This window comes from Perissodus microlepis, chromosome 3 (genome assembly GCF_051167445.1).
Source record: "Perissodus microlepis isolate ML-2025 ecotype Zambia chromosome 3, ASM5116744v1, whole genome shotgun sequence".
In the NCBI taxonomy this organism is placed as follows: Eukaryota; Metazoa; Chordata; class Actinopteri; order Cichliformes; family Cichlidae; genus Perissodus; species Perissodus microlepis.
In genome coordinates this window covers 7,643,737-7,657,197 of record NC_140463.1, presented here as the reverse complement: position 1 = coordinate 7,657,197, position 13,461 = coordinate 7,643,737, and the positions used below count along the sequence as shown (strand labels likewise).

The window sequence follows — 13,461 nt, the reverse complement described above, 5'->3', positions numbered from 1 at the left end:
AACACCAGTTTAACTAAACATATATAAATTTCTCTGGAGTTTACAGTCTGGTCTCTTTTCCCAACCTTCCTGTTTCCACTTGAGCTGCTCTTTTTTAGATTGTAGAAATCACATTCAGGCCTTTTACATTTTAAAACCGCTGAATTTAACACGGGCCTCAAACGTACACAGAAAGAAAAAAACTAAAGAAACAGAAAACTTTATTGTCAAGAGTTTTTATCTTTATAGATCTGTAACAATGTTACCTGATTTATTACTCTGTAAAAACCCACAAAGGACTCATTCTTTTATTAATAGAAAAATGAGCTCAAATCACCAAGAAAACACATTAAGATCAAAATAAAAGAAGTGAAATTATCAGGACTTGAGTCTAACTTAGCATTTTAATTTACATGTTTCATTAAATATTGCTTCTTGTATACTTGCCTATGTGATGCATTTGTGTAAGTCAGCAGAGGTTGCTGTCACAATGAAACAGAACTATGGATCCTAATAAACTGCACACAGACAAAGCCTGTGCAGTGACGTCCACAGACGGACAGTGTCTAAGGTGTTGGAAGCCATACTGAAAAACAAAAACAAGAGACTAGAGCCTATCACGAAAACTAGTGAGTGGACCTATGATTAAAGAATTTCTACCAAACTACAACTGCAGCTGAACAAATGAGCTGTTGGTGGAACTTTACACTCTGAAATATTGAAAGATTTAAAGGATGAGACAGTTCAGCACAGCATGTTATTAACTTCACACATCAATAGGGCTGCCACAAGCGATTATTTTGATAGTCGACTAATCAGATCATGCATCCATTGGACGTAAAACGTACAGCTTTTTGCACCAGCATGCATCTGCTCTCATATAACTATCATTAGCTTACAGCTTTAAGTGTTTATGGTATGTGCTAACTAAAAATAAAGACAAGATGATAGTTTATTACATTTTAATAAAAATTTGCAGATTGTTTTGGTGAAGTTTAATAAACTCAGCTGTCTGCTCCTTGCTATCTAAAGTATAACAGGACACCGGAGTCTATTCTCGAGCATCTCACACTTCTGATAGTCAGTTGTCTGCTTGATGTTTATTCAGCTGCCGGGAGTCCGGTGTTCTCACCGGCGCTAGTGAGCCTTGCCGCCGGCTAGCTATCGAGCTGGTGGGTAGCAGACGTCTCCGAAAACGTTGAAGTGCTTTTTAAAATATGTGGTGTCTTGATAAACTGAGCAGATATTTGAGGTTTACACAGCTACATTCTCACCTGAACATATGTTAAACGTTTATTTTGTGGCCCAGAAAGAATAATAAGAGTAATATTAAAACTAACTAGCTGCCGCCATTGTTGGAAACTGAGCAGGGCTGCGCTATGAATTCTGTGAAACTGCTTCTTCTTCTTCGGGGTTTAACGGCAGCTGGCATTCTTGTACATGCAGTGCTGCCATCTTCTGTTTCAGTCCGTTATTACACTCTTAAATCCTACTACTTATTCCTGCGTCTTTTGGGATCTTACAAAGCTTCAAACGACGTGTCGACTATTAAATTAGTTGTTGACGATTTTGATAGTCGACTAATCGTGGCAGCCCTACACATCAAGTGGTTCAGTCCTGTCAGACTTGCAGTCACCGTCCACATCCTGCTTCTTTGACTGGTCGTCATGGTAACTCTGGACTTTCCTCCAACGAATCCTGAAGTCTGTCAGTCCTTCTGACAGCATGAGGCCTGACAGCTGGACAAAATGTGCAGATAATGAAAAACATGAAGCATAGTTTGAACTTGTGTCAAGTTTGTGTGACTGACCTGCTGTGAAACCTGCTGCTGGATCTCTGTGCTGTGCATGTCTGCCTCTGACTGAAGCTTCATTTTCAGCACTGTTTGCTTTGTCACTGCTAAAAATGAACCACATATAAAACACAAACATTAGTGTTTTACATGATGACAGGATCTTACAGTGTTTGCATTCTGGACCTCACCTGTGAAACAGAAAAAAGAGAATCTGGTGCCACAGTGTACATCTACCCATTCCCCTGTCGTTAATATAAATACTCCACAGTATTCAATTGAATTGTAGTTATCAGGCTGAGAAGGCCCCCAGTTAGTGAATGTGGAGGTTGTGTTGTCAGACGAGAAGGACCAAGGATCCCTGTAGAGGCCAATCCACACATACTGAACCCCTGATCCATTCAAAGTGAGCGTGATGTTGGATTTCTCCTCTTTGCTTCTTATACTGGTCAGGTCTGTGTGGTATGTCCTGCAGTACGACTGAGCTGCTGACCAGGAGCGGCTCTCATTCACTAAGATGTAACTTCTATTTTTGGCTGTGAAAGATTCAAAAAAGGATGAATTTTGAAACACACATTATGAATCTCATAAAATTGTAGGGATATCAAGGGCAACAAATCTTTTTTCCTACCGTTGTAACACAGGAAAGGGTAAGAATCTCCACAGGGTCTATCATTCATCTGTGTTTGTCCCTGAAGAGCCACACAGTATTCCTTTGCATTTACACAGTCTGGTTGGCCGTTAGCCCAGATCAAAAATTCATGTGTGCTGCCAACATAAAAAAGTTTTCCCTCCATGGACCACTTCCAGCTGTAACGATCATCATAGAGCCCTAACCAAGCCCAATCAAGGATCCTTGGTGTCATTGAGAAAAGCAGTTGGTTGATGTTGCTGTTGTAGATGGTGACCAAGTCAGTGAAGTGTTCTCTGCAGTAACTCTGAGCTTCAGTCCAGGTCATTTTCTGGTTCACAAAGTGGTATTCTCTGGAGTGGGGAGGAAGAGTGGAAAGTCCTCCTGAGAAAATGAAAAGATTTTATTGTGAAATATTTTACCTTACATTTTTACAAATATTTAAGTCATTTTATTTATTTATTTTTATAATGTTTGGTTTACCACATTTCTTGGTTCAAACTGTTTGAAGGAAGTGTTTTATTTCACATCACTGCACACCTCAAAACTTCAAACTTGTTTGAGTCCAAATGGAGGAAATGATAACACATAAAAGAAAGTCCAACTGGTGAATGAGCTATATTTTTAATTTTATTTATTTTTTCTCTTCTCTGTAGTCAAACTGCAACAAGTATGTGTAGTGCAGCCATGTACAACTAATATAGTACAACTAATAATACATGTATTACAACATTTTTGGAACATCATTTTAAAGGAGTGAGTACAAAATTGAATGTTTCTCAACTCTCAAATGACCTGAAGACAAAGATTGTTCACCATCATGGTTTAGGGGAAGGATACAGAAAGCTGTCTCAGAGATTTAAGCTGTCTGTTTCCACAGTTAGGAACATACTGAGAAAATGGAAGACCACAGGCTCAGTTCAAGTTAAGGTTCGAAGTGGCAGACCAAGAAAAATCTCGGAGAGACAGAAGCGACGAATGGTGAGAACAGTCAGAGTCAACCCACAGACCAGCACCAAAGACCTACAACATCATCTTGCAGCAGATGGAGTCACTGTGCATCGTTCAACCACTCGGCGCACTTTACACAAGGAGATGCTGTATGCGAGAGTGATGCAGAGGAAGCCTTTTCTCCACCCACAGCACAGAGTTGCTTGAGGTTTGCTAAAGCACATTTGGGCAAGCCGGCTTCATTCTGGAATAAGGTGCTGTGGACTGATGAAACTAAAATTGAGTTATTTGGGCATAACAAGGGGCGTTATTCATGGAGGAAAAAGAACACAGCATTCCAAGAAAAACACCTGCTACCTACAGTAAAATATGGTGGTGGTTCCATCATGCTGTGGGGCTCTGTGGCCAGTACAGGGACTGGGAATCTTGTCAAAGTTGAGGGACACATGGATTCCACTCAGTATCAGCAGATTCTGGAGACCAGTGTCCAGGAATCAGTGACAAAGCTGAAGCTGCACCGGGGCTGGATCTTTCAACAAGACAACAATCCAAAATACTGCTCAACATCCACTAAGGCATTCATGCAGACGAACAACTACAACGTTCTGGAACGGCCATCTCAGTCCCCAGACCTGAAGATTATTGAAAATCTGTGGTGTGAGTTAAAGAGAGCTGTCCATGCTCGGAAGCCATCAAACCTGAATGAACTAGAGATGTTTTGTAAGAGGAATGGCCCAAAATACCTTCAACCACAATTCAGACTCTCAATGGAACCTACAGGAAGCATTTAGAGGCTGTAATTTCTGCAAAAGACAGATCTAGTAAATATTGATTTCATTTCTTTTTTTGTGGTGCCCAAATTAATGCACCTGCCTGATTTTGTTTAAACAATTATTGCACACTTTCTGTAAATCCAATAAACTTCATTTCACTTCTCAAATATTACTGTGTGTCTCCTGTATGATATATTTAACTGACATTTTTTATTGTAACAACCAACAATTTATACAGGAAAATAATGACTATTAACGAGGTTGCCCAAACTTTTGCATCCCAGTGTACATGTACTTTACCACTGTTTTGGTTTCTTATTTTTCAATACCTGCTTGGGTAACATTCATATTCAAAACAATAACCTGTAGACATTTCTTGTAGTCCAGTAATTGCAACAAAGAGTGAAATTAAACAATAAAAAACTCAAGAAGACACTGTGATGTGATACATTAGAGACTCAAGAGTCTACATCAATTTGGTGAACAGGATCCAGGGTAGTGTACTCTAAACTCTACGGTGTCATTCAGCCCCTTGGTAATAAAAAGTCGTAGATGTAGTGCATAGATCACCCCAAACATTACCAAGAAGTCTATCAGCATTTCTTTGAATACATCCAAAATGTCATTTTGAATGATTATCACAGGCTGGTAACTGGGTCGTTGTCATGGATTATTATAACAAGGGTCGCTGAATCATCTCAGATCTGGTTCATAAGAATTGTCAATTTTAATTTCAATTTTATTTACACAGCACCAAATCACAACAACAATGGCTTTAAGGTGCTTTATATTGTAATGTAGACCATACAATACATACAGAGAAAAACCCAACTATCATATGACCCCCTATGAGCAAGCACTTTGGCGACAGTGGGAAGGAAAAACTCCCTTTTAACAGGCAGAAACCTCCGGCAGAACCAGGCTCATTGGTCATTGGTTGAATAACACGTAGTTTGGTGTAGAAAGTGTTAGGCATTCTCTGCTTAAACCCCCTTCGAAGATTGGACCTCTGAGTACACCTACGATGAAAGTAGAGCAAAAATGAAATACAGTGGAACCCCGACTTACGAAATTAATTTGTTCCCCAGGGTCTTTCATAAGTCGAAAATTTTCGTAAGTCGAAGCATTTTGAGTGAGGCGATGCTGAACGATAGGCTGTAGGCTAATTGCTAAGTAGAACAACAATACGTTGTTCAAGTGGAACAGAAAGCACAAGTACGGAAGCCAAGGGGTTGTCACATGATTCAGAAGGCATTGTGGGCATTGTAGGCTCAGCCAATCAGAGCCAGTGGATTTTGTTTATCGGGCATTTTGCCGTAACACGGGCAGAAATATTGCAGTTCAGTGCATTCGTAACTGGAATTTTTCGTGAAACGGGGTATTTGTAAGTCGGGGTTCCACTGTACAGCAAAACTACTTACTCAGTTCAAAGGTTATAGTGCTTCTCCATACAATGGGTTTTGTTAAATAATATCATGGGTTTGTATTAACTTTAGCTTTAACTGAGCAGACCAGCAACATATTCCTCCCAAAAAGTTCAGCCATTTCTGTACATGGATATCACTAAAGGTTAACTTGACTTGACTTTAACCATCTCATGTCACTTACCTACCAACTACTCCTGGCCCCTTTTTTTAATCAGTTCTGAATTCTTCAGTAAATCCTTCACCTTACATTTTAAAAGATTAGATTTCATTATAATGTCTGTACACCATAATAAGCATTGTATCAAAAAATGAAAAAACAAATCAAATTCCTGAAAATATCACACTATGTATAGTTTTAAAACTTAGCATATCTATCTGTCTATCACAGCTACTGCTGTGAACTCAGTCCACTATCTTAGTGAAGTGGCTGTGTTAGCTTGATAGCTGTTAGTTTATTAAGTTTTGGTGCCACTGAGAATTGGTTTGCTGGCATGTCAATAAAAATGACTTGGAAAACATAGAAATCTAAAGAAAATTAGCATACTTACTGTGATACAAATAATACTGGTAATGCTCAACACTTTATAGCCGGTGTCCCTGGGCTTTCAATGAATCTCCACTCCCGCCCACTCATATTTCAAAGCAAACAACGGCAAAAAAAGTGGGCGAACCTCCATACATCACACGAAATTACCTCACAAGTTGAGTTTTTCTTGGAAGAAATACATTCAAAGCAAACAGCTAGTTGACTGTTTTTACAGCTTGGAGTTGATATAGGCTTTTTTTTTTAAATCATAAATTCATTACAGTAAATTCCTAATTTTTGTCATATATTTTTATAAAAACCTTTATGTGATGTTTCAAAAAGAAATTTGTTAAACAGTGTGCATAATGTTAGTGCAAGAACCTGTGAGCAACTGATAATAGTCAAGGTCTTTTATCAAAAAGACATAAAAAAAAAACCTCTTTTATGTTTGTGGTCAAATTGACCCCACAAATTGAAACATTTTAAAGATGGGTGCAATATAACTGAGAGAAATATGTGAAATTAAATGAAGTTTTTAAGTAGCAGGTATTTTTTAAGCTGTCCTAAACTTTTGATCAGGACTATATGCACCTTCATTCTCTGCAACACATCAGCCAGTGCTTTCCCTTTACAGTCATAGTCCCTACATTTAAAATCCCTACTCTAACACACCATACTGCCTTTACCTCCCTATATTTATACACCTTCCCCTATCCTCCTCCTTTGTTAAAGCCCAGCAGTTTGTAATGGCACTGAGCTTATCAACAGCACTGGTGCTGGGAAATGTTAACTCAGGGCGCTAACAATCCAGTATGGAAATGTACTTCTTATCCACATATTTGACTGTGACTTGATGTCAGGTGCCATTCCTGGTACAAGACTTCTTATTTTATCTGGGCTTAGGACTGGCACGATACAGGATACATTGGCTGTTGTTAATAACTGTAATCCACAGTAACTATTTAATTTAATAGCTATCATAGAAATAGCTGCAAAAGTAACACAATTTAAAGTGAATGCAGGTATTGTGGTATAAGGAGGTAAAGATTTTCTCTCTGTCATTGTTGTAAATCAATGACATCAATCTGTCTCAGTAAGTTAATAAACTATATTTCAATGTTTAATATTTTATATTACTGACCTGAGAGCAGCAGGATGAGCACTAAACAGGTTTCTTCCATTCTTTGCTTCTGTAGAACAAATATAGTCGTCATGATTATTTTTGTCATTTTTTATCATTTAGAATCAGAATCAGAAAAGGGTTTGTCAGATATTGAGCAGATTTACAATATTAGGAAATTGCTGCGTTACTTAGTGAGAAACATACTATAAGACAAACACTTAGATTAAAAAAATAAATAAAAATAAGAAAAGTGCTAAGCAGATTGATATATACATTAATGCGGGTGATGATCGGTGCAAAAATGGAACAGATGCAGAGAACACAATATAGGTCATGTGTTTGTGGTGGGACCAGTCTTATGGTTATTGTTCATGAGTCCAACATCAGAGAGGAAGAAACTGTTCTTATGGCGAGAGGTTCGGATCTGAATGGACCGGAGCCTCCTGCCTGAGGGGAACAGGTCAAACAGACAGTGTCCAGGGTGGGAATAAATGGTAAATGGCCTGTATTTGTATAGCGCTTTACTAGTCCCTAAGGACCCCAAAGCACTTTACACATCCAGTCACCCACCCATTCACACACACATTCATACAAGGGTCAGCTGTGATCCGAGCTGCACGCCCCGGGTGTCCTGGAGTTGTAGGTTTATTATCTCCAGTCTGATAAGATGCTTAATATAGAGTTTAGTGTGTATATCCAAAATAATTATACCTTTTGAATATCTAAAAGTCTGTTGTGTCTTTAAATGGTTTCAATCATCAATCATAAGTTTATATGTTTTGTCATTAGGAGTCATTAGGAGAGGATAACAGGAGGACAAAGGAGGGGGGAACAACTAAGCTGTAGTGCCTCTTCACTTCACTGTGCAATTACCTTTGTGCAATACTTTTTGTTAATAGTCAACGGTGCAATAGACTCCATACTTGAAATGTGCAATCCACTTGTATTTTTATTTTTATTTTATTCCTATTTATTCTATTTATCCCCTTTGTATATTTTTATCTATATATGTCTTTGTATTTATATATGTGTGTGTATATATATATATATATATATATATATATAATATTCTGTAACTCTATAACTTCTGTCGGTGCTGTGCTTATTTGGAACCGAATTTCCCAGAGGAACCCACCCGAGGGATTAATAAAGTTTTATCTTATCTTATCTTATCTTATTAATAAATGAATGATGCGTAACTTACCGGGCAGCTCATCTAGTCATCTGCTGACTGGGGCTGACTTTTAAGAAGGTTTTTGTTTGGTTTCTTTGTATATTTTACTGTCAAATGAGGGCATCGAGAGGGAGTGAACTAAAGTGAAGGTAATGTGGTAATGTGGTAATGTGGTAATGTTATGGTAATGTTATGGTAATGTTTTAATAAATGTTAATTAATAATATTATTGCATTCATGTTGTTAAGCCAATGCTGTAAACACACTTTTCTAAACTATTACAGTATAAACCAGTTTATTGATTATCACCTTACCTTCCGTACTCAGGCTTATCTGTAAGTTTTGAAAAGGTAACAATTGTCAGTTTGTCCAGACAGTCTACAAAAGGTTTGGCAGTGGCACCACATGAAAAGCCTCTGCAAGGTTACAGAAAGGTGAATACTCTTTAACAATATTCAAATCATTAGGGAAATCAAGCTGTTAAAGCAGGAAACACACACACACACACACACACACACACACACACACACACACACACACACACAAAGAAGCTCAGACATGTTTCTAAGAATCAGACAACATGGGTGTTAGTAACAAGCGGGGAAGATATATGGAGTCTGTGCTTGTCATTTGTCTTCATCATTGCTGAATGATATGAACTGACACTCCATTTGTGTTTGGCTCATTGTTACGCTACGATAGAAAAAGTACATTGTCAGTTTTTCACTTAATATTAAAATTTGTAACTTGTCAGTGTACGTTTGGTTAGCTGATAGACCATGCAGACACCATATACGTTTGAATCATGCGGTCTGTGCGTGCATTTTTATTATTGTGTCAGAGTAAATTTGTGTTTCCACAAGATGGTGTTGGGTGAGGTAACTACCACCCACCTCATTGTATGACATAACATGAGGTGGGTGGTATGTGAGGGCTGTGAGTCCCTCACATCTTTGGAAAGCTGAGTTCAGTTTCTCTAGCCACACCCAGGCCTGATTAGTGCCACACCTGTTCTCAATCAAGACATCACTTGAACAGGTCCTGTCTGAGTTGAGTACACAAAAAGATCCTCAAAAGCCAGAGATTATGCTGTAATCCAAGGAAGTTCAGGAACAAATGAGAAACAAAGTAATTGAGCTCTCTCAGTCTATAAAATAATTTCTGAAGCTGTGGGACTCCAGAAAACCACAGTAAGAGCCATTATCCACAAATGGCAAAAACACAGAACAGCAGTGGTCAGCTGACAAAAATTACCCCAAGAGCGCAGCAATGACTCATCCAAGAGGTAACAAATGACCCCAGAACAATATCCTATGAACTGCAGATATCACTTGCCTCAGTTAAGGTCAGAGTTCATGCCATCCCATTACATCTGCCATACTAACCTAGGAAGTACCAAGAAATCAACCTAAGTTAGGTTATGCAGCACGACAGTGATCCAAAGCAACTGATGAAATTTGTCAGAGTATTATTGCATTCTTTAAAAAAAATGAATTCAAGTTGTTACAATAAAATTACAATAAATACAATAAATGAAACTAAAATAAAACTATAAATCTGAGTAGTGCTATAATTTCATCATCATCATCATCATCATCATTATTATTATTATTATTATTATTATTTCATCAGTGTTTTCAACAATATATTTATTGTTGTCATAAACAGACAAGAAGACAACAACAAACTGCTCCTCCCATTCAACACATGTCAGTCCATATCCCAGCAAACTAAATCATCTCCATTTACACATCAAATAGAAACATGAATCACTTGTAATGATTAGAAACTTGATAGAATTTCAAATCTAGTTTGGGGAGTCATTCAGTGAGAAACAGTGAAATGATTTTCCATGTGAAAAGGTGGACAGACTCTGGAGCTTTTTCTGAACTGAGAGAGCAGTTTCATGCTGAGTATTCACCTTCATCAGACCATCCATACTGTATCAGTTCCTTCGTCTGCAAAGACACTGCTTAAACACCCAGTAACCACACTGTACTGTCTCCTACATCAACATCCCAGCTGTGAGTCCCTGAGTTAAAGCCCTCAGAGCCCAGGACAGAGCAGAACAAATCAAACCTCTCTGGATTATCAGGAAGCTGCTGCCTCTCTCCTCCTTCTCTCACACTGGTCAGATCTTCAGACAGGATGAGGTTTGGATCAGCAGTGTTTGGGTCCAGAATGAGAGGAGTGTAGGAGACCATGTCCTTCATGTTGTTCCAGATGTTGAAGGTCAGGTTGCCCAGGTGTTTGGCCTGGTCTATCAGAGCTCCTGAGGGCAGCTGTGGATCATCCAGCAGGGGGCAGCGCTGGACTCTTTCCACTGCAGCCTTGTAGTTGTGCAGGAATGAGACGTCTTCAGCTCTCAGCTCCTCCTCTGTGGCTCTGACTGTGTCTGAAAGAGCTGCTATCTCTCTGCTCAGAGCCTCCATCTTCTCCTTCATCATCCCACTCTTCTGCTCCTCTTCCTCCCTCAGTGCAGCCAGCCTGGCCTCCTCTTCCTCTGCTAGAAACTGGTGAAGCTTCTTAAACTGCTCCTTAATCTGCCTCTCTGTGTGTCGGGCCTGGACCTTAATGTGTTCTGCTGTTTGATCAAACTTCACTTTGACTTGTTTGCAAACCTTTAACTTCTTCTTTAAGGGCTCCAGAGTTTCCTGAAGTTCCTTCTTGTGTTGTTGTGCAGCTTCATCGATGGGTCTGAATCTGTGCTTGGTGTGTTTTTCTGAGTCTCTGCAGACGACACACACTGGCTGCTGATGGTCCAGACAGAAGAGTTTGAGTTTCTCAGAGTGCAGACTGCAGAGAGCCTCTGAAGCTCTCTGATCTCTCTCCTGTAAGAACGACTCACACAGATTCTTTAAAGTCGGGTTAAAGGTGGTTTTGACTTTGAAGATCTTCTCTTACAAACTGGACAATTGTGTGTTGTTCTCTATTCTACAATACATATTTGTGAAACAACAGATAAATGTGTGATTAAAATTAAGAGGTAACTGTGAAATATAAAATAACAATGTATATATATGCATTAAAGATAAAAAAAAAAAAATAGATTCTAACTGATTAAAGGGAAATATAGCACCATGGCATATCCTTTGCAATTGCCTGATGTAACTGTATCCAGCTTGTCAAAAATGCTGATACAGTACAATTCTTCTAATTTATGTATACATATACCATATCTAACAACATGTTTTCAGCCACTCTACTTCAAAAATGACATTTCTTTACCAGAGAACAAAAAGTATTATGTAAAAATGAATAGCCCCCTAATAAACTTCCCTGAATCATAAAGACAAATGACAAGGTCAGACTTCCCCACTTCTTGCTACTCACACCCATGTTGTCTGTTCCTAAAAACACATCTGACCTTATTTGCTTTTAGGTTTTTACCTGCTTTAACAGCTTGATTTCCCTACTGATTTGCATGTCCTTGAAGTAGATTCACCTTTGTGTAACCTTGCTTGTGTTTCTTTGGCCCAGAGGTGCGTCATTTCCAGATATATTTTTCTTTTAGGCAAGCACAGGTATGGACACATCACCAAAAATACCACTATAGGTATTTTTGGAGCAGCACCACTTCCAGAACTACATGTAGTTCTTTTATTGTCAATAAAACTCTGAAACATGAGCATTATAAAATTTATTGGTCAATATATCATAGAAACACGTTAAATGAAAGTTTAAAGTTTACTTTGGTGCCACTGTGAAAACATTTGACGGCATAAAAATCCTGTTGGCACCAGTATTGGGCAACTTACTTTGAAAAAGTAATGAATTACAGTTACTAGTTACTTCTTCAAAAAAGTAACTGAGTTAGTAACTGAGTTACAATATTCTAAAAGTAATTAATTACTCTAAACTCGCTCTCTCTCTTTCTGCTGTCTCTCTCTCTCTCTCTCTCTCGCTGTCACTCCTAAAACTTCCCCTGTTTTTTTGTGTGTGTTTTTTTTTGCTCATAAGCAGAGAGGTCTCGCTGCGCTGTCCTTAGACAGTAAACGTGACGAAACTATTGAGGAAAAAACGCTGCGTATATATTGTTTATCATGACTCTGGTTTTACGTGGCCTATCAACACAATTTATAAACTGGTATATATCACCTTGTTGCTTTATCTTTAAGTGGTCATGTGATTGGCTTACCACGACTACTTTATTCTTCCTCAGTCAAACAGCAGCACTCATGCGATTGTTTTGCCCCCTTAGCTCCAGGTGTTGTGCTAGACAGTGATCGTGATTAATATTAACCCCGATTCTTTTGTCCCCATGATAGAACAGAGAAAACCGACTCAAAGTGTGTTAAAACATCTATATTTCTTTTTATTCAATCATCTTCCGGAAGAGAGAGACCCCTGCACAGCTCAAACGCCAGTTGCAGGATCTCTAACATTTTTAGCCCAACATGTGTCTTATATGGTGTTATTTCTGTACTTCAGACGTCACACACGTCACACACAGTTTCAAACATTGCTTATATGTACATGGACACTCTAGGCCTCAGGTCGAGAATTGATTTTGTAAATGTATCACTAGACTTGCAGCCATATGTTCTGGACACTCATGTACAGAGAGGGGCTCAGCTGTCAACTGATCAGCAGTAGGGTTTTTTAGCAGGTGTTTGACCATAAAGGCCTTATTTGTGCAGTCTCCTCCTAATAGTTGATGTAGAGATTCTGAGGTGCTCTTAACTTTTGCGATTTGTGAGGCTGGTGACTCGGGTGAATTTATCCTCAGCAACAGAGGTGACTCTTGGTCTTCCTTTCCTGGGGCGTCCTAATGTGACCCAGCTTTGTCATAGCACTTGATAGTTTTTGGTCTTTGGTATAGTGAAAACAGGACTGTTGGAAAACCATTTCAGCTGACTACGTCATGAAACTCAGTGAGAGAAGACCAAGGGTTTGCAGTGCTGTCAATAAAGCAAAGGGTGGCTACTTTCAAGAATCAAAAATATAAGATATATTTAGAGTTATTTATCAATTTTTGTCTTTGCTACAAAATTAATCTTGCTTCATATATTTGACCTCTCCAGTATGTGTCTACAAGTAGAAAGTAGTAAAAATAAAGATGAATAAAACCGTTGACTATTAGAG

At 38.6% G+C, this 13,461-nt stretch overlaps 1 protein-coding gene across 1 annotated transcript; it reads right to left on the bottom strand.

The window, feature by feature from the left end:
- Positions 1–1,574: 1,574 nt before the first annotated feature.
- Positions 1,575–2,759, bottom strand: LOC146389703 (putative C-type lectin domain family 20 member A). Its single transcript, XM_084919456.1, has 4 exons — positions 2,403–2,759; positions 1,963–2,307; positions 1,790–1,878; positions 1,575–1,718 (listed from the first exon to the last, which is right to left on the bottom strand). Exons 1-4 carry the CDS (start codon positions 2,728–2,730, stop codon positions 1,575–1,577), a joined length of 906 nt encoding a protein of 301 aa, XP_084775582.1. The 5' UTR covers positions 2,731–2,759.
- Between the last annotated feature and the right edge of the window lie 10,702 nt (positions 2,760–13,461).

Coding starts and splice junctions, on each gene's coding strand:
- LOC146389703 (XM_084919456.1), bottom strand. CDS start 2,730: ATGACCTGGACTGAAGCTCAGAGTTACTGCAGAGAACACTTCACTGAC. Junction 2,308..2,402: donor CCCTTTCCTGTGTTACAACG/GTAGGAAAAAAG, acceptor AATCTTTCACAG/CCAAAAATAGAAGTTACATC. Junction 1,719..1,789: donor AGCAGCAGGTTTCACAGCAG/GTCAGTCACACA, acceptor CATTTTGTCCAG/CTGTCAGGCCTCATGCTGTC.